The 27,853-nt window shown below is 45.6% G+C and overlaps 1 protein-coding gene across 1 annotated transcript in view; it reads left to right on the plus strand.

Annotated features, from left to right (window-relative positions):
* The window catches only part of TSPAN7 (tetraspanin 7), a 127,940-nt gene that overhangs the window by 96,650 nt on the left and 3,437 nt on the right, over positions 1 to 27,853 (plus strand). The window contains exons 2-6 of the mRNA XM_072744570.1: positions 7,611 to 7,799; positions 11,645 to 11,719; positions 14,358 to 14,453; positions 15,979 to 16,134; positions 22,104 to 22,187. Coding sequence (XP_072600671.1) covers positions 7,611 to 7,799; positions 11,645 to 11,719; positions 14,358 to 14,453; positions 15,979 to 16,134; positions 22,104 to 22,187 — 600 coding nt within the window. The remainder of the gene's footprint in view (positions 1 to 7,610; positions 7,800 to 11,644; positions 11,720 to 14,357; positions 14,454 to 15,978; positions 16,135 to 22,103; positions 22,188 to 27,853) is intronic.

A 27,853-nucleotide genomic window follows, 5' to 3' on the forward strand; every position in this document is an offset into this window, starting at 1 on the left:
AAAAACTTGAGCACAGGAAGGTCTCCTATAGATGTTATGGGGCCAGGCCTGTCATTTCACAGATGAGGAACGAAGGCACATCTGCAACATGATGGGCGCAAGCTGGTGGTTGCATATTTAAGACATCTGGGAGGACGGAAGCGTTGTTTGATAGACTTAAAGCATCCCTGGAGCCGTTTCCTATGACACGGTCAGCTGCTCTACTACACATGTGAAGAAAGGCCTGTGGTGAGCCCACAGCAGGAGCCGGAATTCCTTAGCTTTTCATAGTGCTGTTCAAAGCCCTTTTCATATTTTCAGAAGCATCTATGTATGATCTGTTAGACAGTGTGCACATCAGATCCTGGCCGCTCACTGGTAAAATCCAAATAGAAGCTAGAGTTTTTGACAAATCACTTTGGGCTCATGCCCTAGCTCCTGGAATTTGAATTCTATGAATTGGCTGCGGGATGAATAATATTCAAATGTAAAACACAGTTGTAGTGGGCTTTACTGGGTATATAAATAAAGAGTACCCTGTCTGCCCATTGGCATACCTGGAGCCCAACTGCACTGGCCTTTTGTTTCCAGTAAGTCTTTAGGAGAAAAACAAGTCTCTTTCTTTGTGTGTCTCCTACTTCTCCTGTTGGCAGCCACCTTCATAGACTTGTCCACTCGGTTCTGCCGCATCTCCTCACTGTTCCCCAAATTCCAGCATCATCCCCCGACATTCTAGTGACTATCTTCCTCAAGCCTTAGCCGTGTCCTTCCCACCGTCCTCTGCTTCTGTTTCCTGAGACACCTCTTTCCCTTGACTGTCACTTCTGGCCTCAGCCCTCACCTGCATCTCTGACTCATTCCCAAACTGTGGCCTCAAATCCATGAGCACCTTCTGAATGTTCCCTTCTGAGTGCCTTTGGTCATGTGAAACACAATAGAAAACAGGGCCAGGACCAGACAGTCTCTGGGTTTCCTAATGGTTCTCAAACTCAGTTGTTTATTTCTTTCTTTCTTTTCTTTTTTTTTTTTTAAGATTCTATCTTTCTATTCATGAGACACACAGAGGCAGAAATGCAGGCAGAAGGAGAAGCAGGCTCCCCACGGGGAGCCCAATGCAGGACTTGATCCCAGGACCTTGGGATCATGACCTGAGCCAAAAGTAGACACTCAACCCCTGAGCCACCCAGGTGCCCTCAAACTCAGTTTTAGACAATCTGTGTTTAAGATCATATCAATTCTCTCCCTCTTCTCAATTTCCATGTCCCCTTTTAATGATCACGCTAATCTCCCTGTCCTGTAACATGTGCTCTCTTCCATAGCCACAAAAGCAAGAGAGCAAAAAGGTTGGGTTGGCTAACATAGTCTCCTAGAAAGAAGCAGCTCAAAGCATATGTCTTATTGCTCTTAAGATGACATGTCATCTTCGTATAAGAAGTAAAGCTTGTTGTTAAGCTAGTGACCTAATGAATTTTTGAGCATCTGTGTAAAACTGCAATGCCTGACCCCCTGGGCATTTCTTTCCTTCTCTTTCCCAGCAGCCAGTTGTCACCTCAGGAAGCTGGCAGAACAGTGGGCAGTGAGTCCAGAGCCGAGCTGACTTTCCTACTCCCACTGCTGACAGTTTGTCAGTCACAGGAAGGACCTAGTAAACTCTCTAGTGCTTATTTTCCCAGTGGGCACATCCCTAAATAGATTTCAGAGTGAATAAGCATGTCAAGTTGGAGATTCTGATTTGGTGTATCAGAATGTTAGAGCTGGAGGGAGGCACTGGAAATCAGTGTTTTCCACCTGCTGATCTTACAGAAGAGGGAAAAGAGGCCCAGAAGGGTTAGGTGATCTGCCCAGAGTCACACAGCTAATTTGTGATAAACTGCAACTGAAGTCCTAGGATTCTAACTCCCAGCCCAGAGCTCTTCCCTTCACCTACCTTTTAAAAATACTGGCTCCCCTCCTGCTCCTCATCTGGAGTCGGTTCTCAGGATTACTAGAAAACCCCAATAAATTCTGCCTCTTAGTCCAGTGCAGTATTTTCACAAAAAAAATTGTAATAAGATCTTAAGTTGTAAATGTAACAGATTCACACTGTTACTTCTTCAAGTTAAAAGAGAAAACCGCAACGTGGTGGAGGCTTGCTGGTTTGCCTTTCTGGTTGCCTTATTATCCCTGTGTACAAAATCAGGTCAGAGCACTGGGCAAAGCACCCTGCCCTGCAGTCTCCTCAGCTTCACACTTCAAGTAAGAGTGGGCAGAAAGCATAGTTTGCTGGCTGCTGCTTAAAATCTGACTGCTGAGGACCCCGTATTTTAATGCTTTCATGACTACTTTAATTATTGTACTTATTTTAATTATGATATGTATGGAGTTTCTGTGTCCTGTGCTTTTTCTGAGTTAGAGAATTGGAGTTGAGGAAGAACTTTTCACAGTGCCTCTGCGTGGAGTCACCAGGGGTGAATGAACCTGGAAGCCTCTGGGATGATTGATCTGTGGCTTCACCTACCATGCCGTCTGACTGAGATTTCGGCCTACAGTTTTTTCTGTGTGTTTCTTTAGGCTGGTTTTAGTTCCTGTGCCTTCTATCCCATATTGCTTCTTAGGATGGGGTGCCTTCGAGAGAGCTTGTATTTCTATAATTCAGCTTTTCATGGTCTTTTTTTTTACCTTTAATTGCATGATACATGGGTTCATCAGCCCCACCTATAAGAACAGATACACATTATGCCAATGGTGACACAGGTGCATACTTCATATCTTATGCAATTAAGGAAATAAAGAATACATGGATTTGGCTCTGTCAGACCCAAACCTGGGACAGCCTTTCATGGGCATGAGAGGAGCTGCTGCTGTGGTCTCTGTGCAGAGGAGGCAGTGGGTTCCAGTGAAATGCCCACAGGCAGGTGGGAAAGATAGAAGCACCGTCTCTCTGGCTCCTCGCTGAGGACCAGGATGCTGCAGGGACGGCAGAGAGCTTTCCCAGCATTAGCTGTGTTGACCTGGTTGGCAGGGGGGCAAAGGACAGTACTGATCTCAGCTCCTGCTTCCCCAGTATTCACTTCAGGATGAAAACAAACCTCAGGATGTCTCTTCCAGGACATTTTGGACACCCCGTGGTATATTGGCCCCCATCCTACCTGTAGAGCCTTTCAATGTGATTTTAAGGTAATGTGAGCCATCTCATTTTCTAGTTCTGATCTACTTGTTCTGATGCTACCATTATAGCTTTTTCAGCCTCCTCACCAAGCCCAAATTAGAAGTAGCCGGAGGCACTCTGCTGCCCATGTATTCTGAGCTGCAGAGGAAGCACACAGAAAATGTCGAGCGGCCGGGAATGCAATGAGACTCTGAGCCTCAGCCTACCTACTGCTGGCGGGCCTGCGCTCCCAGCTTGTGGTTGGCATGAGAGCGGCACCTTACCTAGGCCACTCATGTGGGCTCTGAACTGTAAGCTCTGCTTTGTCCCATCTTCAGCTACACTGTTTGCTGCTTGTTAATGGAGCCTTCTGGGAAAGAAGCAAAACGTCCATGAGAAAGCTAAATCCAGTGACCACACCAATTGGTTTAGAAATTGCAGGGCTCTGAGGAGCTCAGACACAAAATTGCTTTGGTGAGCCCTGAGCCTCCTCATTGTGACCAAAAGCAGAAGAGATGTGTCAAAGGGACCCGTGCCTTGCTTGTCACCCTGTGGGTGCTTGTAAAGGTACACATAGGGGTGAGCATGTGTGTGCACATGCGTGTTGGAAGGAACCAAGAAGAAAATCACACAGATAACAATGACTTTTTTAAAAAAAGATTTTATTTATTTGCCCTGAGCTGAAGGTGGCCCTAAACCGCTGAGCCACCCGACTGCCCTAACAATGACTTTTGACTTTGGCTGATCTTTGTATGTTTCTTACCTTTGCTGAAAAGTGTTATTATAGTAGACAAAATGAGAGAAAGCATGAGCTTGTTTTATGGATTTCAGCCCTTAGCTTGTGGGGTTTTTTTTTCCTTCAACTGCCTGGCAGTTCCATCCAGTACTTGCCCCAAGTCCACCACCACTACCACCACCCACTGTGGTTTCTATCACCGTAGGGCGCACTGCAGCCCAACCTCCTTTCCCTTGTCCCGATCAGTTCTTTGTCTTTGTCCTTAGCATCGTGATTTCCCCAGACTACAATGCCTGCTTGGATTGGCAGGTTCCTCACAGAGATTCAGGGAGTATAGCAGATAGATAGCTAATAAGAAAATTCTTTCTCCTTCTCACATCTACAATCAGGTGTTTATTCATTTCACTCAGCAGACGTGTACTGGACATTGACCATGTGCATGATGCACAGCTCCTGCCCTCAAGGGGGTTGCAGTCCTGGAGGTGCATGGGATGGGGATAGGGCGCTGCATGACAGGGGCATACTACAGAGTAAGTTCTGTGTAAGGAGGCTGTGAGGAGTGGGTATGGTATGCCGTACGAGTTTAGGATATAGACAGGTAGTGATAGGAAGGGGAAGAAGTGTAGCTGGGATCGTCGTGAGCAAAGGCTGAGAAATAAGATAGCACAGGAAATACAGAGAACAGCCTGGTTTTACTGGAACTACATAGAGTGCATAAAGAGGGGGAGAGAGATGAGGCTGCAGAGGTAGGTTCAATGTGTGCAAAATGCCTTGTATATGTGGGGTTCAGGCTTCCAAATGCAGAGTTGGTCCATCAGGGATCTCTGAATGTGAGAAGAGCAGCATTGGAGAAGGCCTTTTCTCTCTGGGCTGTTCTTAGATTCCCAGCAGATAGGTTCTAGATGGGGTCCAGTCTTCACATCATTAGGAGAAAGAGTTCCTTAGAGGCTGACTTGGCTTGGTCAAGACCAAGATCCTGGATGGCTTTTCTCCCATGCAATGTGGTATCCACAGTGTTGTGTTTCTTTGCTTCTGCTGGCAAGCTTTAAGAGGCTTTAAGAGGCACCTTTAAGGTCTGCAAAAATAGTATTCTAATTTTAGTGTCATTTACATTTTATGAACATTTTAAAAAGTGGATGTTACAGGTTTTGTGCTTTGCATGAGAGGGCTGTGCTATGCAAAGCAATGGTGGTGTTCGGAGAAATGACTTTTTGAAAGGAGGAAATGGGAATCAAAATGTGAATACACATTAGCCTTAAAATCTGGATGTGTGTTAACTTTGAACGTACTGCACATAATATTTGTTATGGTGGTAAGTGAACTTTATGAAATGACTGGTCACAGAAACCTAAGCCGTCAGACTCTTATCTTGGGTCACTAAAGCCACTGCATCCCAATGACAACTGGCATCAGTGTGTGCAATACAGCTACTCAGTGTATGTCCTAAGTGTTACTGAGTCTCTGGGCGAGCAAGGCAGGGGACAGGGGAGTCAGTCACCTGAAAGAGCAAGTCTGTAGATGAGATGTATATTCAGCCTAAACAGTGCTTGGCTTAATTGAATTAATTCTTGGTTTTGTTCAGTACGTTGACCTTGTGACATTATAGGATTAGGCAGATAATGGTAGAAGTGGGAAGTAGGGGAAGAGGTTTTTCTTTGGTTCCATTTTAGGGCCCCTCACAACATCCACCCAATGAAGAAGTTTTTTAAGTATATGACATTTGAAGGACTCTTTTAATGAGGTAGAGGTTCCAAGACCCAGAGAAGTGAAATGTATGTTCATTGGTGCCCATTTAATGTTTCCTCTGTGCCTGGCACCATGCTACGCATTGAGTCATAAAAGATAGCCCAGGCACTCTCCTTCCTCCCCAGTGTTCACTGCGTTCCTACCCCTAATGAGTGGAGAGTTGAATCTTCTATTTTGCTTCTGGTGGATGAAAGGCATGTTATGTTTCCATTTTATGCTTCCATATGGCAAGAGAGGCTGTTCAAGGGAGCTACTTTTCTTGAGCAGCCACATGGTGGCAGCAGAGGACTTGAAACTCTTGGCCGCATCCAGGTCTTGGTTTTCTTAACTCACTGAGGCCAACCCCCATAGGAACTTTTCAAAGGCAGGCAGACCTCCACTGGGCCACCTTCTCCCAAATATTAGGGTCAAATGCTATCTCCTCAAGATTGTATCACATTCATTCACCTTCCCCTTATGAAACTAGCACTGGTCCCTCAATCTTTTTCTGATGTAAAGCTTTTTTTTTTTTTTTTTTTAATTTGTTTATTCATAAGACACAGAGACAGGCAGAGACATAGGCAGAGGGAGAAGCAGGCTCCCTATGGGGAGCCCTATGTGGGACTCGATCCCAGGACCCCAGGATCACACCCTGAGCCAAAGGCAGATGCTCAACCACTGAGCCATCCAGGCATCCTTGATGTAAAGCTTTAATTGTATCTTTCGCAGATGGCCCTACAGAGTAGAGAGGTAACTGGGGTGGGGTCAGGGGAATATCAACAAGCTCTTGCTTTTCCCACTGATCCCTTCCTCCACATGGGTGGAGCGCCCTGCACAGAGAAACAGTCTGATGGTGGAGCTTGGTGGCTCCAGACTGTGGGGCTTTTCAGAGTATACAGGAGAGAGGCCCAGGCATCTTAACTGGCCCTGCCATTTGGTTCCTCTTGTAGCACATATTTAGGACAGTGTGTTGATGGACAGGGGAGACCTTGGCAAGGGTGAATATTGATGTGTATCATCTTGTTTTGCTTCTATTTCTCATTATGCCTCCTCATTTGGATAGCCAGGCTGAACAGGAAGCTGAGGCATCTGGGATAGGGCCATAGGGTGGGGCAGAGCTGCAGAAGGGTTCCCTTGGACATCCAGGCTTCTTTCAAGACTCATGAGATGTCAGAAGAGGTGGCAGTTAGAGGGATGTCCATTTGAATGAGTTGCTAAGCTATTGGCAAACTGAAAGAGGGACCAGCCAGGGAAGTAGAGAAACAAAGTCTGCCACTGGGTCATGTAGCCTGCATGGGATGGAGGGCAAGGCATAGCTTGTAGCCCCAAGTCTATCCCCTAAAGTCAGGGTCTGACTGATGCAAGGGTCTGAAGTTTAGACATGCTGTGGGGATTTCCTTTGGACCTATCAGCAGGATTTGCCAAATCGCATTACGGCTAATTCCAGGAGTGATTCAGATTCTTCTGTTGTTTTATATTGAATAAAGCACTGTAAATAAGGTAGTATATTGATAGGGATTCAAAGATATTTTGAATTTTTGCTTTTGTAGAGATTTTTGTTATAATAGTGAAAGGAAATCATCCTGTTCCATAAACTATCATGCAAAACATCCTTAAAATGTACTGTATCCACACGTGGCATTGAAGAGGACAGCCGACATTCTTATTGGCATTATGCCCAGCTCAGCATTGGGCGGCAGCTCTCTGACTGGGCCTGGGAGGGCTCTCAGACCTGTATTAACATGCATTTTTAAAAAGACAGCTTAAAAAAAAAAGGTTCCTTGTTGTCGGCTAGACTTTCAATCCATATGATAGCCACATATGGTTTTGCATAAGGGCCAGATCTAATTGTACAAAACCAAAGTGTCTTTACCCTCTGATGGCTTGAATGACTGGCCTCTGCCACTCCCCGCAGCTTCGGAACTCCTGCAGCAAGTGCCACTTGCCCACAGGAACATGAGTCTTCAGATCCAGGCCATATCACAATATCGATTCTCACCTTCACAGTTTCACTGTTCCTTCTCCCCCTCCATCTCTTTTCAGATCACTGGGGTGATCCTGCTGGCCGTTGGAGTCTGGGGCAAACTTACTCTGGGCACCTACATCTCCCTGATTGCTGAGAACTCCACAAATGCTCCCTATGTGCTCATTGGAACTGGCACCACCATTGTGGTCTTTGGCCTATTTGGATGCTTCGCAACCTGCCGTGGTAGCCCGTGGATGCTGAAACTGGTGAGTCTGTCACAACACAATACTGCTCTTTCAACTACTTTTTGAAAAAAAAATATAGATCACATGAAAGCAACATGGCCCTTCCAAAAGCCCCACACAAGTCAATATGCCTTGACTCTAATTTTAGTCCAGACTCTTGCCTAATCCACCTTTTAATCCTTTAGAGGGCCAAACAACCCCAAACACAGCCTGGCACAAAAAATCCAGTTCTGGTCCCTTGGGGTAGGTAGTGACAAAGCAGTGGCCTGTGGTTGCAAGAAGCCATCTGTATCTTCATGGCAAGATGCCTTGGCCCAGTTTTGAATTCTTTCTTAGAAAGCTCTTCAGGTATGTAATGCACAGCTTTGGTGGGCAAGGCAGCATCCTGACCATAAGCAGCCTTTCAGCTTCCAGTTCCCACTGGAGAAATACTTTCTGCCTCCTTGAACTTGGCCATGCTTGGCTGTGTGGGCACACTCTTCTCTGAACCTGCACACCCTGGCTCAGTGCTATGGGAGTTGAGCTAAGCCAGAGCTCCCTCACTCAAGGGAGGGTTGATGCAGTGCCAAATGGTGGCTACTGGGCCCAGTGTTTGGCACCTTTACTGTAATAGAGCACACATGGCGTGATGTTTCCCAAAGGGTAAGGGGCAGGCTGTTGCAAGGCTGTTACCACAATTCTTAATTTTTGGTAGACTCGTTGCCTAATTGTCCACTCACTGCTCATGCTCTTCTTTTCTTTAATGAGCATCAACATTGAAAGATTTTATAGATGTAGCAAGGGCCTCTCCTCAAAAGAACATTCTGTTTAAAGAGATTTCTTTCAGAGGCCTCATTTTGTGAAAGGGTAGAGTGGAGGGTCCCTCAGTGCTGTGTTGCCTCTACTTCCTGGTTTAGCCCTAGGTTAGGGTGACATTTACTCCCCTCGAGTGACTGATACAAGTGTGCAGGTGACTCACTCCAAAGGAACCACCTTCCAAAGTGGCACTGATGAGTCTCTTGACAACTTCATGGAGGGAGTGTTTGATCTGGCCACTTCTGTCCTGCAGACCATGCAGGAGGTCAATGCTCTGGCCAGCACTGATTCTTCTGGGTTGATGGAAAAGCCATAGTGAAGACACATGGAGGCATTTCTGCTGCTGTCACCTGCCACTCGATGCCAGCACCTGGAGTCTGCCCTTCCAGGACTTCTTACAAGACTTAGGATTTCTTTTGGTCTAGTCCTCAACTCTGCATGCCTGCTTAAATCACCTGGGCAGCTTTTTAAAAACTCCTTTGCCAGGGTCCCACCTCCAGCCGGCTGAACCAGAATCCGTGGCTGCAGGGCCCTGGCATCACACTCTCCAAAGGCTCTCTACGGGATTCGATTGTACAGCAGGGGTTGAGAACCTCCCGTTTAGTTCACTGAGTGGCAAGGGGAGAATTTACTTCAGAGGCATAGAAAAGAAAGATGGCTAAGAATCCCTGTGTCCAAACAAGAAGGGAGGAGGCCTGGCTTAGGTCTTTAGCGGCAGGGATGTAACCTCTTTGGGCCACTGTCCCCATTTATGAAAAAATAGCATTGGACTAACTCAGCAAGGTTTCTTCCAGCCCAAATGCTCCACCTAAAGGGGGATGGCAGAGGGGCTACAACACTGGAACAGTTCTCTGTGGCTCTGCTGAAGCTGGTTTCAGACCACTCTGCCATCTCCCCCTAACACTTGGGAGCTCACTAGCAGGTGAGCCTTTGGGGAGAATTGCTAGGGGTTTTGTTTAGTTTTTGTCTTTGGTATTTTAAAAACCCATCAGTTCCTTTTATGTGCTAGATGCTGTACTGGGTGCATAACCTGCCCAGCTTCACATGACTAGTGTGTGGAGAACTAGGGTTAGAACCCCTAGACGTCTCCTTCCAAAGCCAAGACTAGTTCTACTACAGTCTTTTCATGTGGAGAAAGCTCGACCCCTACCACCTATATTTAGTACAAGCTTTCCCCCATAGGCTTTTGGCCAAGGCCTTCTGAAGGAGAAGCAGCTGTTCTCTGGAAGCTCCTGGAAACAGGGAACTTCCCAGAGATAGGAAACTGCTGATCTGGCCGACAAGAGCGGAAGTCACTTGATTAACTCTCATTCTAGAATTTTATGGTTCTCATTTAACCTCATTAGTTGCAAAACAACTGAAAATAACTACTGCCATTTCATGGAGGCCCAGAGTGGCTGCCTCTTCTTTAGGAGCCCACAACAAAGTGAGGATTCCAACGTAGGAGGCCTTCTGACCACACATAGTCAAATGTCTTTGCTCCCACCTGCCTCCTGACACTTACTCCCCCTAGGATGTTCTGCTGGATTCTAGGCCTGGTGTGAGACTCTCCCTAGAGTCAAATGTGCTTCTCACTGCATTCTGTTGAGTTGACAGAATGTCAACCAAGTTGAGAGACAGATGTCATGTACGTGGGGCATTCTACTTACAACCGCATTTGCTTAGTGGCTGTGCTTTAAGTGCATGTAGAGACTTTTGTTAATATCGCAAACAAAACTGGCCTTTTAGGCGAGTATTTCCTCCTTTTAACATATGTGCCACTAACCAAGAAAAATAATTTATGATCCTATGCACATATGTACACTTATAAGTAACTGACACGACCATGTATAGTCTATCCAAATTCTATAGCATCACCTAGGACCCTTCCAAACATTCAGGACTGTTGTGTTTCATTTTGAGATGTGAAGAAACAGATTGTAAGACATATGCTTTGTCGGAAAAGAATCACTTCTCTTTCCTTTTATCTTCTTTTCAAAGCCACAAAAATGGAAACCCTTAATGTCCTCTAAGTACCGTGTAATTTATCCCTGAACTTAGGAGGCACGGGTGCACACCCGCGTGTGCATGCACACATGCACACACTTGGGAAGTATAGGAAGCATGAAATGAGTAAGAAGCAATAAGGGTTTTCGAGACTTACAAACAATGTTAGTAGCGTAGCTTGCTTGCTTTTTAAAGGCTATCAACTCTACACACTGTGTGAAACAAGAGAGATAAGTAGCCTACTGGCCCTTGCCTTAATTAAGTGCTACATCCAAGCCCAATCACCATATTGAGGAAGCATGTTGACTTGTGTGCATTGTGGTCTTTCTGTCAGCATGGGCTTGATACAGTTGCAAAGGAATGGGGTTTGAAGCCATTTTAGGAGATGTGCTCAAGAAAACTGGAGCGATTTACCCAAATGAAGAGAAGCAGCAGGTTCACATCATAGCTGTGTTCATGCATATGAAGGACCATTGCATAGGAGCAAGGTTGGATCTGAAAGCAGTTCCAGCACCAAGGAGTGGAAGTTACAAGTAGGCCAACTGTGGCCAAGAGAAAGGAAGGCTTTCCAGCAACGGGAACAATTTGAAAACTGAATGGGCCACTATGGGTACGAAGGTGGAGGAACTAGTCTAGGCTTGCAGAAACCACATGAAGGGTGCACGCAGATGCCAGTTGACCATCATGAAGGAGGTCATATGAAGGATTCGCAGACAAGGCAGACCTGTGACCTCCAGAATCTTTTTTTTTCCCCCAGAGTGCTTTCTGGCTCAACCATTCTAACATCAAAAATAGGGGCTACCTGAGTTATAAAAAGCCCTTCCAGATTTCTCCTGGTTGAGCTGAGTCTCCGGATGAGCTCTCCTCAGCATGTGTGGCCCAGAACGTTTATGCATATTAAATAGACATTTCTATATTGAGGCTCCTGTGGGGAAATCTGGACAAGAGTATTTTTAAACTTTTTCTCAACTTTGGGGGATATGAGCGTTTGTGTGATTCCCTGTGATGAGAAGTAACCTCCCCTAGAGGAGCACTCCTTCTGATCCTAACGTGCCCTCCTTTGTCCCTATGTGCTTGATTTTCAGTATGCCATGTTTCTGTCCCTGGTGTTCCTGGCTGAGCTGGTCGCTGGCATTTCAGGCTTTGTGTTTCGTCATGAGGTGGGTATACACAAAGCAGAGAACTCAGAGGGTCTTTGGGAGGAGGATTTTTGAAACCTCTTCAAATGTACAAGGGGCCACTTGTAGGCTGTATGGCATTTCCAGTGGTATGGCTGTTTTCAAAACGTCCTTTCATATGGGCTGAAATGCCCAGAAAAATCTAAATGCAGGAATTTCACCAAACTTGACACCTTAGTTGTTGATCCTCATTTTCTTCCTTGAGATGGCTCCTGCATGAAAGGTTTTCCACCTTGTCTTAAAGCAGTGACCTTCGATGTAGATTAAATATTCCTTTTAAAATACAGCTTCAGGGCACCTGGCTGGCTCAGTCGGTGAAGCATCTGCCTTTGGCTCAGGTCCTGATCCCGGGGTCCTGAGATCAAGCCCTGTGTTGGGCTCCCTGCTTGGTGGGGAGCCTGCATCTCCCTCTGCCACCCCCACCCCCTGCTCGTGCTCTCACTCTCTCTCAAATAAATAATATCTTTAAAAAAAATCGCAGCTTTAGCAAGGCACAAGTGGGTGTCTATATAATAAGATTTCTGTGACTGCTTGATTACTCCCAAAAAGCCTGCCCTCCCCTGTCTCCTCCCCAGAGCCCTGGGGGCTGCCCCCCAACCCACCCCCCACCAACTGGGGGGTAGAAGCCAAGCCCAGGAGTGAGGGGCCCTGCTGCTCTATGTGGTGGTGAGGGGGAGAGAGAGAAGGCCATCATGATCTGAAACCTCTACAGCACTTTGTTTCTAATTGACATGTAATAGTTGAGACTTAAGAAGCTGAAAAGAATTCTGAATAGTTTTGTGATCGTAACTGTGGTTTCAAGGACATTGCTGGCTGTCTCAGATCATGTGTGACCCTCTTCCCTTGCACTGTCCCTGTGGCTGCTCTGTTTAGACAATGAGTAGACACTCAGGCAGAGACGAGATGTCCTCATGCTGTCTGTAGCTACCATGGTGTCCCCTGTCAGATGTGTACAGTGGTGATAGGTCAGAGAGAGTGTGCGCTACAATGAAGTACTGACCCTAACTCCCCCACAGCCTGTTATCATACCCTATAAATCATGGTAAAGCCAGAACTAGATACGTATATGTTAGAAAGGAATACAAATTCCTAACCAGATAGACATGGAAAACACGATGAGGCTGTGGACAGTCGGCCATGATCTGCCCCAGACCCCGCTTCTGTGCTTGGCCAAGTTGCGTTCCCAGGGAGCTTGCTCATGTGCTTTCTGCCCCTCTTCCCCTTTGCTCTGGTTCTCCCCTTACCAGAGCTACAAGTGCAGGTGTCAAGGCCGACTTCTAGAGCCCATTTTGTATGGGTGCTGCGTCTGGAATTAGGTTCCACATTCTTCTTCTCAGGTAAAACCTGATGAAGTCCTGGCTTCCATAGCCCTGGAGGTGCCCCCAGTGTGTGTGTGCACATGTGTGAACTCCAGATGCAGCTGAGCCCTTGCCCACTTTCCTCCCACATGCTGCCATGACTGGAGTCCCTGGGGGGAGGAGCGGGGGGAGGGATCAGTCCGTGGTTCCTGATAGCCAGGGCCTGGACACCCTCATCTACCTCACCTCTGTGCATCTGAAACTCTTAGAGGAGTGCTGGGTGGGGCTTACAACACCACCCATGGCCCACCAGCAAGGGGCTTGTTTCTTCAGTGGAAATCTTCAATGTGGTCCAGGGTCTCTTCCATGTGCACCTGCCCACCCTGCAGAGACAGTGCAGGTGCAATGAAACGAAATGAACAGCCAAGTGGAGCACCCACCATGGCTTAGAAGCTCTGTGTGACTAATGTCCATTTATCTCTTGTAAGCAGTCCATGGGCAGAGCACCCAGTATTTCAGCAAGGAGCATGCCTATGTAAGAGAGTCACCACATTTCGCCCCAAGCTTCCCACCAGGCAATTAGTATCATTGGCTGTCCTCCCACTCCAGAGTCATTTTGGCAACCGGGGGCAGTCCTACCATATGTGGGGAGTTGCCTGGTAACACACCTGACACCCCACCTTCAGCAGGTTTCCAGGGGAACAGAGCTTGAAAGTTAACCCACAGCTGAATGTACTCACAGAGGAGCAGAAAGGGTTTTGTGAATTACTTAGCAACAAGGAAAGTTCATGTCCTTTCGCCTCTCTTTTTGGCCTCGATGAAGACAGGTCAGTGCAGGTTGGTTTTGCCCTACTTCTGCATGCTAGAATAGGGGTCTCTTCCTGGCCAGGGCAACATCCATCTTCCTGCCCTCCAGTGACCTGCCCTTTGCTATTCTTCAGAGCAAGGGCAGTAAAAGTTAGAGACAGAAGAAGGCCATCAATCAATGTGAAGAAAATAAGTAGAAAAGCCAGGCCTGATGTTGGGGCTCACTCTCCCAGCTCTTGCAGAAACTGGCTACATCAGTGGGTCATTTCACAAGGCAGGCTTCTTCCTCTGGATTGAGGAGGAGGAAAACATTTTCCTTTTTTACATTCCTGAGCTAATAAATCCCTCAGCAAACTTTCTGAGATCTTTTGTCTCAGAAAACAGGGCCATTCGCTCCCTGGCCTACACTTATTCAGAGATTTTCAGAAGAGCCATTTGGGAGTAGAAGTCAGTATGAATCTGAGTCCATTTGGGTGGTGGTGGACTGGGACCACATTCCTCCCTGCCTTCTACAGATCAAGGACACCTTCCTGAGGACTTACACGGACGCCATGCAGAATTACAACGGCAATGACGAGAGGAGCCGGGCTGTGGATCATGTGCAGCGCAGCGTAAGTTCCAGGGAAGGAGACTGGCCTGGTCACTGCCTGTGACGTCAGGCCTCAGACCTGGGGGCCACTGGGGGTGTTGGACCATCAGCATTTGCTATTGATTCCTGGCCTCCAGTTCCATTTCCTCAAGTTTATACCTAGTACTTGTCCAGGGTCCAGTTATCCAGGTAATTAGCATCAAGAGGGACCAGTTCCTGCAGCTTGCTTTTCATCAGTATGGATTATGAGCATCCCAAGGAAAGCTAGCTTGCCCTTAAAATCCGAAGCCTTGGAAAGGAGGCAGTGAATGTATGGCAGCCTTGCTAAGTTTTTAGCATTGGCTCCAAATGGCTGGCATTCTGGAAGTAGTATCTTTAGTGGAGAGCACCAGTGAGCCGTGTCTACCGGCTTGGGAAGCATAGTGGGGGTGGGCAGCGGGCCTAGGAAAAGCTGAGGGTCTGGCAGGAGTGAGACTGCCCTAGGCGGCTGGTGCTTTGCAGAGGAGATTGAGAGAAGTAGCTGTCTCCTGCCTAGGGGTGCTCGGGGGGATGAGTGCTGGGGCTCAAGCCTCAGGGCCCATCTGGGTCACCTGGGTAGCTTCCTGGTTTGGGGTGGGGGGATGTTTTTTTGAACGTTTTGTTTTTTACTTCAGAGGGAGTATTTTTTATCTTTATTTTTTCTGGTATTTTGATCACATTTCAGACTCACCAGAAAAGTTGCAAGAAGAGCATAAGGGGCTGTATACCTTTTACCCAGATTCACTAATTCATTTCTACTTTTGCCCCATTTCCTCTACTACTCTCTATGTCAGGGGTTGGCACACCTTTTCTGGAAAGGGTCAAACAGTAACCATTTTGGGCTTTGAGGACCATGCAATCAGTCTTTGAGGACCATGCAATCAGTCTCTGTCACAACTACACTGCTCTACTCTTGTGGCACAAAAGCAGGCATAGTATGTAAAGGGACAGGCTTGGCTGTGTCCCCCCAAAACTTGATTTACAAAAGCAGAAAGCTGGGGAGGGGGGTATAGTTTACCAACACCAGCTGTCTCTTCTTCTCTCCTTTCTCTTCTCCCCCCACGCCCCTGCACCTACCCCCCAAGCCATTTACTTATTGGTAGAGATCCTGTGATCTATAAGATTTTAAAAGATCATTTTTTTAAAAAAAAAGATATTTTTGAAGCCATTTTTGTCTCACCTTCCCCATCAACAAGCCCAGTTTTGTTGATTTGTACCTTTAACAGCACCCAGGCCACGCAGGTGGTTTTGATGCTGAGCCAGGCCAGAGAACCACCGCTTCCCTTTATGAAAGTGGTAAGAAGGGCGACACAACATGTGATCTAGGACTAACTTCCTTCTCTCAGTTCTTCCTTCTCCCAGTGAGTATAATGGATAGTAGAGCCTCTGCTCACCTTTACTCACCAAAGCTGTGCCTGTTGACCTGAGGCCTTGGCCTATGTTTCTCTAAATGCCTCAGGGTAGTGAAGGAAGAGACCACAGTGTCTTTGATCTGCACACGTTGGTTCTTTCCCTTTCCCCCTTAACAGCTGAGCTGCTGTGGTGTGCAGAACTACACGAACTGGAGCACCAGCCCCTACTTCCTGGAGCATGGCATCCCCCCGAGTTGCTGCATGAATGAAACTGACTGCAATCCCCAGGATCTGCACAATCTGACTGTGGCGGCCACCAAAGTGAACCAGAAGGTAGGCTTCCTCTCAGCCCTGATGAGATCCGTGGTGAATGTTTGAGGGGGCTGTTTGTCTCTTTCTGTGAAACTGTGACAAATGGGTCAGGAGTGGTGGTCTAAGAGAGAGTGCAAAAAAAAAAAAAAAAAAGAGAGAGAGAGTGCAGAATCTTTCCCCGTGGCCCTTTATTGCCTGGGACAGGCACCCAAGGCTGTCCACCTCTGAAGGAGTAGCCATGACTCAGCAAGAAGCTTCCAGACACAGTTAGGGAGGTTTAGCACCTGTTCCTGTTCACCTGGTACTGATGTCAGATAGGGAATATTGCCTTTTTAATTTCTGCTGCCTAATCTCCCTTCTAAACATGGAATGATTCACAGCTGGGTGCCAGTCCTTAGCAGGAAGGGGACGACAATTGACAGACAGCATCTGCTTCTGCCAGGAGGGTGGCCTTTATTTTAGGGTGTTCTCTGCTCTAGGAAAAGAAATCAACAACTCCACCTCATCTCACTGTCAGCATCCTGACTCCCAAAGAAATCAGAGAGAGAGAGAGAGAGACAGAGAGAGAGAGAGAGAACTGGCTAAAAGAAATGTGAAAGGTAGTACATTCTAGTGAAAATGAGAATAAAATTTCAGTCGTCAGAAGGAAGACCAATTCTGTATTCCACTTCACAGAGAATATGATGGAGGTGTGATAAAACGTGTATGAAGGCTGTCTGTATCCTTAAACATTTAGAGAAATGCCACATAGAAAATACGTTTTGGTTAAACAGAAGGGAGGAAAAAAAAAAAACAACCCCACTGTTGACTTTAACTTCTGTTAGGCAGCCATCAGGTAAATATTCTTTTCTTACTCAGATAAAATTCTGTTCTTCCAAGGTCTTCAAAACTTGATGTGATCTGGGCCAACTACTGAATAATTCATACTCTCAAAATTAGAATGTTAAGAGATGGTTTCTATGTTTTGCCCATTTATTGTCAGTATTTGTAGCATAAATGCTGCAGGGCACTGTTGATATTCTAGAAGCTCATTTTGTCATTCTGGGCTTATTACTTGTTATTGGTGTGGCAAGGTAAGATGTTCAGTACTGACTGCTTCTTGTCCTACCTAAGATGACATCTGTACCTCTCAGAACTTTCTTATGAACTCCACGTTTGAGGCTTCTTTTGCCTCTCATCAGTAAGGTGACTTCTGGTCTCTTCATGGACCTCCCCACTGAGCCGCCAGAGGTGTCATTATGCTGCCATTTTATTTTTTGTTTTTATTTTTATTTTTTAGGTGGAATGACTACTGTAGTTTGCATATTTATTTGTTTGTTTTTTTCCCATTGGTGTTCAATTTGCCAACATATAGCATAATGCCCAGTGCTCATCCTGCCAAGTGCCCCCCTCAGTGCCCGTCACCCAGTCACCCCCACCCCCTGCCCACCTCCCCTTCCCCCACCCCTTGTTCGTTTCCCAGAGTTAGGAGTCTCTCATGTTCTGTCTCCCTCTCTGATATTTCCCACTCATTTTCTCTCCTTTCCCCTTTATTCCCTTTCACTATTTTTTATATTCCCCAAATGAATGAGACCATATAATTTTTGTCCTTCTCCGATTGACTCATTTCACTCAGCATAATACCCTCCAGTTCCATCCACGTCGAAGTAAATGGTGGATATTTGTCGTTTCTAATGGCTGAGGAATATTCCATTGTATGCTGCCATTTTATGAAGCACCAGGCAGTCCCGGCTCCCATGGACGCTCCTATCTATAAAGACAAGAAGCACATCATGGCAGTGAGGTCTTGGCATGACAAAGCCTCAGAGGGTTGTTTGTAGAAGCAGTAACCATCAACTTGGATGAAGTCTTTTTTTTTTTTTTTTACTCCTAAACTTCCTTTTCTGAAAGTTGGGGATCTAGAAGTCAGGAGTGTGGGCTCTGGCATCCACCTGCAGTTTAAATTCCGACTCAGCTGCTCACTGGTGGTACAGCCCTGATCAAGTCACTTAAGCTTTCTTGGTCTTATTTTTCTCAGCTATAAAAGGGAGATGATCGCTCCTGCCTCTCAGGATCAATATGAGGCCTGAGTGAGATTCAGGTGTCTAACACGCAGTGCCTGGCCCCAAGTAAGGACGAGAGAAACGTTACCTGTGATGTGCAGTGTTAACTGCAATGTAAACAGCAGCAGGATGACGGTGACGCTCGTCCTCCACTACACCACACTGTGTCCTTTATGAGGAATGGTGTGGCAGGTTCTTGGAGGGAGGATCTTTGTTAGTCTTCAAAAGCAAGTTTAGAGTCCTATCCCATAGTGTATCTCTATGATCCTTAGAATTATTTCCAGAAAAAAAGATAGGGTGGCATTTTTTTCATGTCATTGATAATCTACAAATTTACCTTACTGCCTTCCTCCACCCACTACGCTATCGCCTTGCCATCCTGCTTAACATTTTCCTGGGCCCTTCAAAGCCCTGGGAAAGTTACTTAATATCTCCAACCTGGCTTGATCCATAGAGAAAAAGTGAGTAAAGACTGAAATTTGTCTAGGGAGTCCCATCAGATATTCCCATTTCATGCCCATACGAACCTCTGAGACAAATGAGGTCCAGGGTCTGAGTCTCAGATGCCTCCCCCTGTAAAAGGCAGGAGAGAGAGCTGTGGTGAATATGCTAAGAGTAGAATCTCATCTGTGTTGGCACCCTCTCTCCTGACTCCCTTGTCCAGGAGGCTTGACTACGGCCACACAGTAGTTCTGCAGAATCCTATTATCTATCTACACACATTCTAAAATCCCTGTAGGTCTTTTTGTGTCTTAAATCGTATGACTTAAGAGCACAGAAAGAGGACACTTGGCTCTCACGTGGCAGCCAGAGAACCCTGCCCTGCGCAAGTCACTGGGAGAGAGCAGGCTGGAGGGTGAGACTAGTTACACAGGATGTTTATTGTCTTGTTCAAGGGATGGAATTTATTTTGGCTTTGCCGGCAGGATGGTGAAATATCTGCAAGTTCACATGGCTGACAGCACCGACCGAGCCCCTGACTCCATTGGAATCCTTGACATTTTTTAAGTGCAAGGGCAAGAGGGAGATTGATGGTTATTCTGGTTGGCAGCCACTGAGACACCTCTTCCCAGAACCCAACTGGGACTAGCTGTCTACTCCTAGGGTTCTAAGTCCACTGCTTACAGATGTTTCCTGTTGGTAACTGTCTTCATTTTGACATGCTGAGAGGGTGAGCAAAGGACCGGCTCTGTTTCTGGATATTTCCTAGGCTGCTTAGCAGGTCTCCTTAAGTTTATCTCACACCTGACCACCAGGCTTTCATCTGAGGAAATGAAAAGAGATCGTTGTAGGCAGATCAGATCACGACGTAGGAGGGAACATGAGGTGGAATGCAAACATGGCCCTGCTGTGTGCAGATCTGTGCTGAGACCTGGAGAATGGGCTTGCAGGGCGGCCTGGTGAGTGACAGAGAAGAATCCGGAGATGGAAAGCATTTAACTCACCCTTGGTCGTCTACTGTTTAGATAACAACAAAGAAGTGAAATTACTTTTATCTTCTCATTTTAGGTAACCTCCCCTACTAGATGGGATTCATTAATTTGCTTTCTTCTTTGGAGTGAAAAACCATGGGAGAACTTTTCTTCTAGAAGGGGGCTCCTCAAGTTTTAATGGGCAGCTGAAACATCTAGAGATACTGGACATATTCATTAAAATTCATTAAAAATGAATAACCCAGGGATTTGGCAGATTCTGATGGAGGAAGTCTGGATGGAGACCTCAGTTGCTGCATTTCTCGAAAACTCTCAGGTGCTGCTGATGCTGCCCTGGGAAAAGCCTGTTTTGAGGAGCAAGTTTTAAAATGATTTTGTCACAGTTGTACTAACAGTGGGGACCTCATTCTTCTGGTTTCTCTTGCTGGCTGGAGTGGGCTTATTAAAAATGTAGTTGATTCTGGAATCTCCTACAATGGAATAGAAATCATATGTCAGAAAAATATATTCCACTTACATGCAGAATTGAAGTTCATAGAAAAAATATTTATGCCAAAATATATTGCAGAGTAAAAAAATCACCCACCTCACTTCTCTCTGGTTTCTATTGTTGGGTTTGGGATTCCATAGCTTGAGGTGACCTACCACTGGTGTTGGGCTGAACTTCATTCCTCTGCCCAACCATCATGGGTGGGGGGAGAGATACGGTCATGATGGCCACCTCGGCAAAATGAGGTCATAGCTGCTACACATCGGGAAAGTGTTTGAATATCCGTCCCTTCTCTCTTCTCTTCTTACCTTGAAATCTTCCTAACCCAACCTGCTCACCCTTCCACTACCTTTTGAAAAGTAGTGTAATATATACTTTCCCTAGTAAAAATGAAATCAGCAAGCAGTCTTCTACTACAAAGAGAGAATCAAATTTCAAAATTCCTCATGAGCAGAAACATATTTCCTTTCCCACCCGCCCCCAGCCTTCAAATTTGCATCAGCTAACCAAGGAGTATAGTTGGCCCATTGCATTGAAAACACGTGTCAAAGCACTGCTGCTAAGTTAATGCATTTCTCCTCTGTAGACAGACTGCAGACGCATAAAATATCACTTATTAGAAGGTACAGTGCTGGTAGAATTTTCATAAGCTCTGAGAAACATTAAATTGCTAAATTTCGAATTTAAATATGGGAGACGTGGTTTTTTGTGTTCTTCGGATATTATTGCAATTTAGTATGCCTTGATAAACAAGAATCCTTTTTAACCCTGCTTATGAAATTAATGTCTTGATTTCTGCAGACTTCATACATTCAAGTAGAAGCCCTTTTTCAGAAAACTGGAAAATGACCATGTTTTCTGAGACTGTAGAAGTCAGTTCAGAAATCTAGGCTCACTTGGCCTGGTTTCAAATAAATAATACATCTAAACACACAGACAGACACACACTCACAGACACACACACACACACACACACACACTCACACACAGTTTGACCTGTCAGGCATTTAACAAGAAGAATCGGCCTTTGCCTTTGTATTATGGATGATACGCAAAATTTGATGTTTCCTCCCTGGATTAGGATGATAAAATGTAATCCTGGATAACAACAGTAAAAACACTTGTTTATCATCCTTGTTGAACTCCAACCAGATCATTTATTTTAAAGAAAAGAGATTCATTTTATCAGTATTAAACTAACATTGAAATTGGTAAAATGGATGTTGGTTTTAATCACAACATTTGGAGATTTCATAGTATGTTAAAGGGAAATTCATTTCATTTTATGGATGAAGTCATTGATATCTAGAAAGGAGAAGTGACTTATACATAGTAAATTTGTGGAAAAGATGACTTGAAAACATAGGTTTTTCCCTATTAAAAAATTAACTTACTGGTCTCCTTAGGAAGAACCCTCAAACACTGTAAAGGTGGCAGGCATTCAAACACCCTCCTCTAACCTGATGATTTCACTTTATTTTTCTAAGATTGTATCTTTGTTGTCAAAATGCTAGTAACTATGTTTATGATCCCGAGTCTTTCTGTGCAAGGATGTGGAATGCCTTTGTATGGTTGGAGTCTCCTTCTGTACCTCTACAGGTTCACTTCCTAGGTCTGACAGATCTCCTGCTACCCTTAATCCTTCCACTGAAACATTTCTGGTTGAAAGTATATATCTGGGACTTGCTTTAAAATAATCTAGCCAGGGGAGGAGAGTTGAGCAGATTTCAATGAAACAAGATTGGCCACGTGTTCACTGTGAGCTTAGAGAACGAGTCACTTGGGGGTTCACCGTACTACTCTCTATACCTTTTTGTATGTTCGAAATTTTTCTTTTTTTTCAGTTTGAAAAGAATGCTAGCGAGTTCCTAGGGTGAGTCACAGTTGCATTTGCTGACTGCGAGTGGGACTGTATGTTGGGAGTGTTGCAAGGTAACACAGCCCAGTCTGGCCTGGGAGTAATACACGTCTCTGAGGCTCTCTCTCTATCTCTCTCTCTCTCTCTCTCTCTCTCTCTGTTTGCAGGGTTGTTACGATCTGGTGACCAGTTTCATGGAGACCAACATGGGGATCATCGCTGGAGTGGCTTTTGGAATCGCATTCTCCCAGGTAGACTGTGTAGTTGTGTGGTCAGGCCTGGCCTAGCTTCCCTCCCTGGCCTCTGGATTCCCCACCTGCCCCCCTGGGCCTTGGGAGAGGCTGATAGATGGGGTCAGGGCTCCTTGCTCATTAGTCCTCAGGTCATCTGTTTATTGATTTTCCTTTTTCAACTTAAATGAAGTTTTGCCATCAAGGGAATATTGGTTACAGTTCACCTAATGACTAGCTCCAGAAAACAACTTGCTTCTCTGTAGGTCAAATGGAGGTTAACTGAACAAAGTGCCGGCTTAATTGGAGCAGAAACAACTCCAAACATCAACTGGCTGGTCTGGATTTGGGGGAGGCTTTTTTCCCTGGCTGGCCTGGCCCTGTTTTGTGCTTAAGTTCCTGTCGATTCTGCATGAGGGGTCTCCTTCCACAGAAAGCCTACACTTAGCAAACGCCATCTCACGATCATTATTTGAATCCTAAGTTTAATGAGTGTTCCTTAAGAGGAAACTTAATTTTTGGTATGTTAAATCTTATATCCCTTTATCTCCACCCAGCCTCTATAAAAGAATGGGAGAAGTAATTCTGCAAACGAAGTGAGCCCCACGTACTCAAGGGTAGAGCAAGATCAAGCTAACTCTCAAATTTAGCCCACCCTCACCGGGCAGTGCAGTGTCCCACAAGCCTCTGAGCTCCCAGCCAAATGATATTATTGCTCTGATATTGCTGTGGGAGAGAGGATTGGCATGTATATTTAACAACCAAATGAAAACTTGATGTATCTTTAACTCTGAATTTTTCTGACCAACAGATCAGTTTTCCGACAAAGCCCAATGAACATTCTTGCAGTAATGTTTCTAGTCCTCTAATTTTTCCTGGCCTGAATTCTCTATTTGCTCTCTTAGACTATCCTTACCTTTACCCTGCCACCCACCCCCACACCTCTTTCCTGCCTGCCTAGCAATATAGACACACTTTCCTTCTAGCCAAGTTCATTCTTAAAACTTTTTTCACTGAAATATGGCATATCCAGAAAAGTACATAAATTATAAACACACAACCTAATAGATCAGCACAGCATGAACATACCTATGTAATCTGTACCTGGATGAAAGACTAGAACATTGCCCTGGTAGTTTTTTTTTGCAAAGAGAGGGTGTAGCCCCAGGTCAGTTGACAAACTGCTTATTCAGTAGTTACAGAAACCCACGGTGACATTTCATCTCACAAGAGCCTGTGGACTCATCCCACAGGAGTGCATGCTCCTTGGGGCAGTTTCAAAATTCTTTTTGCCATGCTGCTTCATTTCTTTGCAACTCATGAAGTGACTTTAAACCCTCAACACACCAACACACAAACCCCAATGGCACCACAGACGGTGCCAGTTCATCTCCAGAGATGTTTTGCAAAAGGTTGCTGCTCCAAACTTTCTTTCAATTGCTATCACACTTAAGTAGTAACACTTCAGTGACATGTCTGTGATGGCCTGGAGACATTTTAAAGGATCTGGGACTCATGTCCGATACAGCTGTGTACAAGATGACAATGTCAGGTTAATGACACTGACAGGCCATACTCGTGCTTGGTGGCTAAGGATGACTGTCCCCTTGGGGGAAGGAATATAGGTGAAGGTCTCTCCTTCTGGCTTTCCTAGAACTGTAAAGGGACATGATGCCAATACTCTCCATGGGGAGAAGAGGGCCTTGCAGAGCCCAGAATCTCATGGATAAAGCATGTTATCATCCAAGAATATTCCTTGTCCAGCCATGAGGGCATGGAGGATTCTCCCATTTTCATTAGTGGAGTAAAGCAAGTCATAAAGCATCTGATTAAGATCTCTCTTCTGCTTCTCTCTCCTGCTTCCCTAGGAAGGGGGGTGGATGCAAGGATTTAGGCTTTAGACAAAATGCCTGATGAGCATTAATCTGTGCTAACCTTGAAAGAAATCCCCGACATGGGGATTGTTGAGTTTGCTCTGTGGCCCTCTGGGGCACTGAGAGAGGAGCCAAAGCCCTGGAGGGAACTTCCGAACAGAAACTCTCTGCAGAGATTGTAGGTCTCATCAAGGTACCACATAGTGGTCGGGATAAGACAACAAAATGCAAAGCCCAATGCCATCGCCTAGCCAATACCATTCACCCACATGAGCAGACGGGTGCAGTGGGGCAGAGACTTGAGACCTGGCATGCTCAGCTTGAGGCAGGGAGAAAAAGAGCCGTAGCTGGCTTTTACTAGCGTGATGTGTTAGGAGCTGCCGCTTTTAATGGTGCCAGCAGCCTTGGGGTTCCTGGAAGCTGAAGTTGGCTTCCAGATACCAATAGAGCCAAGGCTTCTCCAGAACGGTGGTGGTGACTTACCAGATCCTATTGAAGAAGAACTAGCCATACTGATCCTGGTCAGTGGCCCAGAACCAAAGCTTTAGCTGCACATGTTCAAATTTTTTAGGACCAGTGTCAGAGTAAAACTTAGAGAATGTTGGCTGATTTAGGGGAATCAATCATGTTGGTTTGTCTTGGCCTTCCTATACTAAAGCAGGTTCTACTGAGTAGAGGCCAAAGGAGGTAGGAAAGAACAGAGCACTCGCTCTCACTCTCTCTCTCTTTTGCTCTCTCTCCTCCCCTTTCCTCACCCACCCTCCATCTGCTCCTTGCCCTTTCCCTCGCCTGCTCTTGTGACATCCACATCCATGCTGTCATCTGTGGGAACTAACTGCCTGTACTTTTGTTGTGTCAGAAACTAAAGGTGATGTAATGTACAAGGAAAACTAAGCCGCGTCTAGCCTCTTCATAGACTGTGCAAAAACGTTGTCCCAAGTTAGCTAATGCAGCCAAGGTAAAGCCCTTGAGTTCTCTTTGGGGGCAGCAGGATTTGGGCAGGCCTTTAATGCTTCTCTTCACAAACCCCCATTGCCTAGGCCCTGTCAAGGGAGAGCCCATTTGTCTGGACTCGATGGACAGGTCCTGCTCCCCTATAAATTCATAGCAGGAAGTTGAGTGTGTTTTGATAGTGTACCTCCCTGCATCTTTGGCAGCTACTCTTTTACTCAAGAGAGCTTGGAGATAGACATAAACCCAAGTGGAGTTAGAGTATGTGTGTGTGTGCCCGCATGCGTGCATGAGAGGGAGAGGCAGGGAGGGAATGAGAATGGGAATGTCGACTACCCTGCCCCTAACATGGCCTGAAGGCCAGAGCTGAGGGTGTCTGAGTCTGGACACTTACTCCATTTGTGACATCGCCTCTCACCTTGGTTGGCTCTCTGCTCTGTGTTGCAGGCTGGGAGTGGAAACATTTCTGTATCCAATGCAAACAGTCAGGGCTTCACTACACTTGGAATGCATTAGGATGGATTAACCCTCCACACCACAGAATGTTACAGTCCTGACTGGGGGTGGTAGGGCTGTTTTCTAGAAGAGGGAGGAGAGTTGAGTGGTTTGCTTAAGGGTGGGCTGCTATTCTAGATCCAGGCTTACAATTGTGACCTCCCCGCCTGGCCTGCTGTTTTAAATTTTTGGGCCAGAAATCACCCTCATTCTTGCCTCACATAGCAACTACAGGGAATTCATCTTGTGCTTTTATAATGAAAGGGTTTGAGTCTGTGAAATTGAAAGGAGAAAGGTACTCATCAAAAAACACAGGTCTTCCTGCTACACATCCATCCCCTGACCCTCACCCCTGTGGGACCTCCCCCAGTGCCCACAGGCTGCTGGGATGCTTTATTATGAACCAGGAATTCTTTTCTGGGACTTGTTTACCTTTTCTGTACAAAGGACAGGCCAAAGCTGTTGCTAGCCTTGATGAGACATGGCCAAAGAAGGCTAACGGAACTACTTACTTATTTCCCTGGTCTCTGCAGGGCCTGAGATGGTCCCTAAGAGCATTTATGCAGTTTTATATCAAACCAGATTCCTCAGCACTTTCCCAAAGACATAGAAGTTTTATTTAGTTTACCACTTCAGTCATTAGCTATACCATCTCCACAGGCATTATAAGGACCTAAGCTTTTGACCTATTGCTTGTCGCTGGCTGGTTAAGAAAGTTGCCTTTATGACTTTGCTGTCCTCTCTGTGCCCCTCAGGAACCGGGGATTGGGCTACATCTGCCTCCCATGGTGATGGCAGGGAGGATGCCCTCAGCCTATTGCCCTTGCATGTCTTGTCTTTGCTGACCTGGGCCTCCACCTCTCTTGTGCCCCTCTCTCCCACCTCTTGGCATCCACCCTATTCCCGGAGATTGACAGAGCCCCAGGGATACAGCCCATGTCACTCACTAGAGCTTCATGGCGCTCAGACCTCTCAGGCTGTCTCTGCGGGAGGGCCCAGAGTCAGCCTTCTAGAGGCCCTTTCTGGCTTCTCAATTCTTTTTTTTTTTTTAATTATTTTTTTTTTGGCTTCTCAATTCTTGAAGCAACAGAGCATCCCTGAGATTTCCATGACCCAAAAGAAAGCAGAATGTAGTACTGTCAAGGCAGACAGTGGTAAAAATAAAATGTTAGCTCAAAAAAACAAAACAGATGAAGACTAATTATAAAGTCTTAGTCAACCAAATATAAATAATCTGATCTAAAACACCAGAGGCCAGACAGCACCAGGCCTTTCACCGGCCATGGAATGGCGACTGGTGGTTCTGGGGGTCTCCATCCTGAGGGGTTTCCAGCATGAGAGACCAGCTCTCCTTTAGCTCTCTCCATCCGGGGCTTAAAACAGAAGTCCCAGGGCCTACTTACTGAAGCCAGGACACGTATCAGCAGTGTGCTTCTCAGGGCCCAGCACATACCTCCGCTCCTAGAGTGCTTTTTACTTATGGTTAGGCTGGAACAAGGTTTTGTTTACAGAAGGATGGACTTTTCTGTGTACAGATGAACTGAGTCTAGTGGCAAGCAAGTGTTTGTCCTGACTCACACTGAGGCAGAGGCTCTGGCATTGGCTGAACAGGCTTCCTGTTATATACCCAGAAATCACCTGGTAATAGCTGCTATGAAGTATAGGATGCTCCCCACACACACATAACCCCTGGCTTTCCATTGACTTGGTACTCATGGAGGGTAGAAGTCAAAGTTTTCCTTCAAACATGGTAAAAACACCATAGCAGATTTGAAATCCATAACCCTGTGAATAATCCAAAATACCTACTATACCCCAAATCCTAGTTTTCTTACAGTAGAATTAACTAAAATAAAAGCAAGTATGTACAAAAAACTGTATTCACGTAGTTTGTATAAACCTTAGTTCAGGATGCGTTGTTGTTGTTGTTGTTTTTTTAAGGAAAGCAAATTTCTTAGTAGATGTTGAAAATTAATTTTAAAAAAATCTATCTTTTTCCATGGGCAAACAGAAGGTATGATTTTGCCCCAGAAATATAAAATACAGTAAGGTTTTTGGTTGTTGTTGTTTTTTTTTTTTGAAATCATCTTTTTAAAAAAATGTTTACTTAAATTCAATTTAGTTAACATGTACTGTATTATTAGTTTCAGGATAAAATATAGTAAGTTTCAAAGCAAATAGCTTTTATTTATACCAATATTTTTAGAAGTTATTGTTTCTGTGACAAAGTATGCCCAGTGCTTAAGAATGATGCTGTTCCTGTTTAAAAAAAAAAAAAAAAAGTGGAAGCACATGCTATATTTCCCTGAAAGCAGAAGTTTTAGAAACAAGAAATAATTAGGCATTCTAAAGAATCTTCTGGCTGTG

The sequence above is a fragment of the Vulpes vulpes genome, chromosome X (genome assembly GCF_048418805.1).
Source record: "Vulpes vulpes isolate BD-2025 chromosome X, VulVul3, whole genome shotgun sequence".
Taxonomy (NCBI): Eukaryota; Metazoa; Chordata; class Mammalia; order Carnivora; family Canidae; genus Vulpes; species Vulpes vulpes.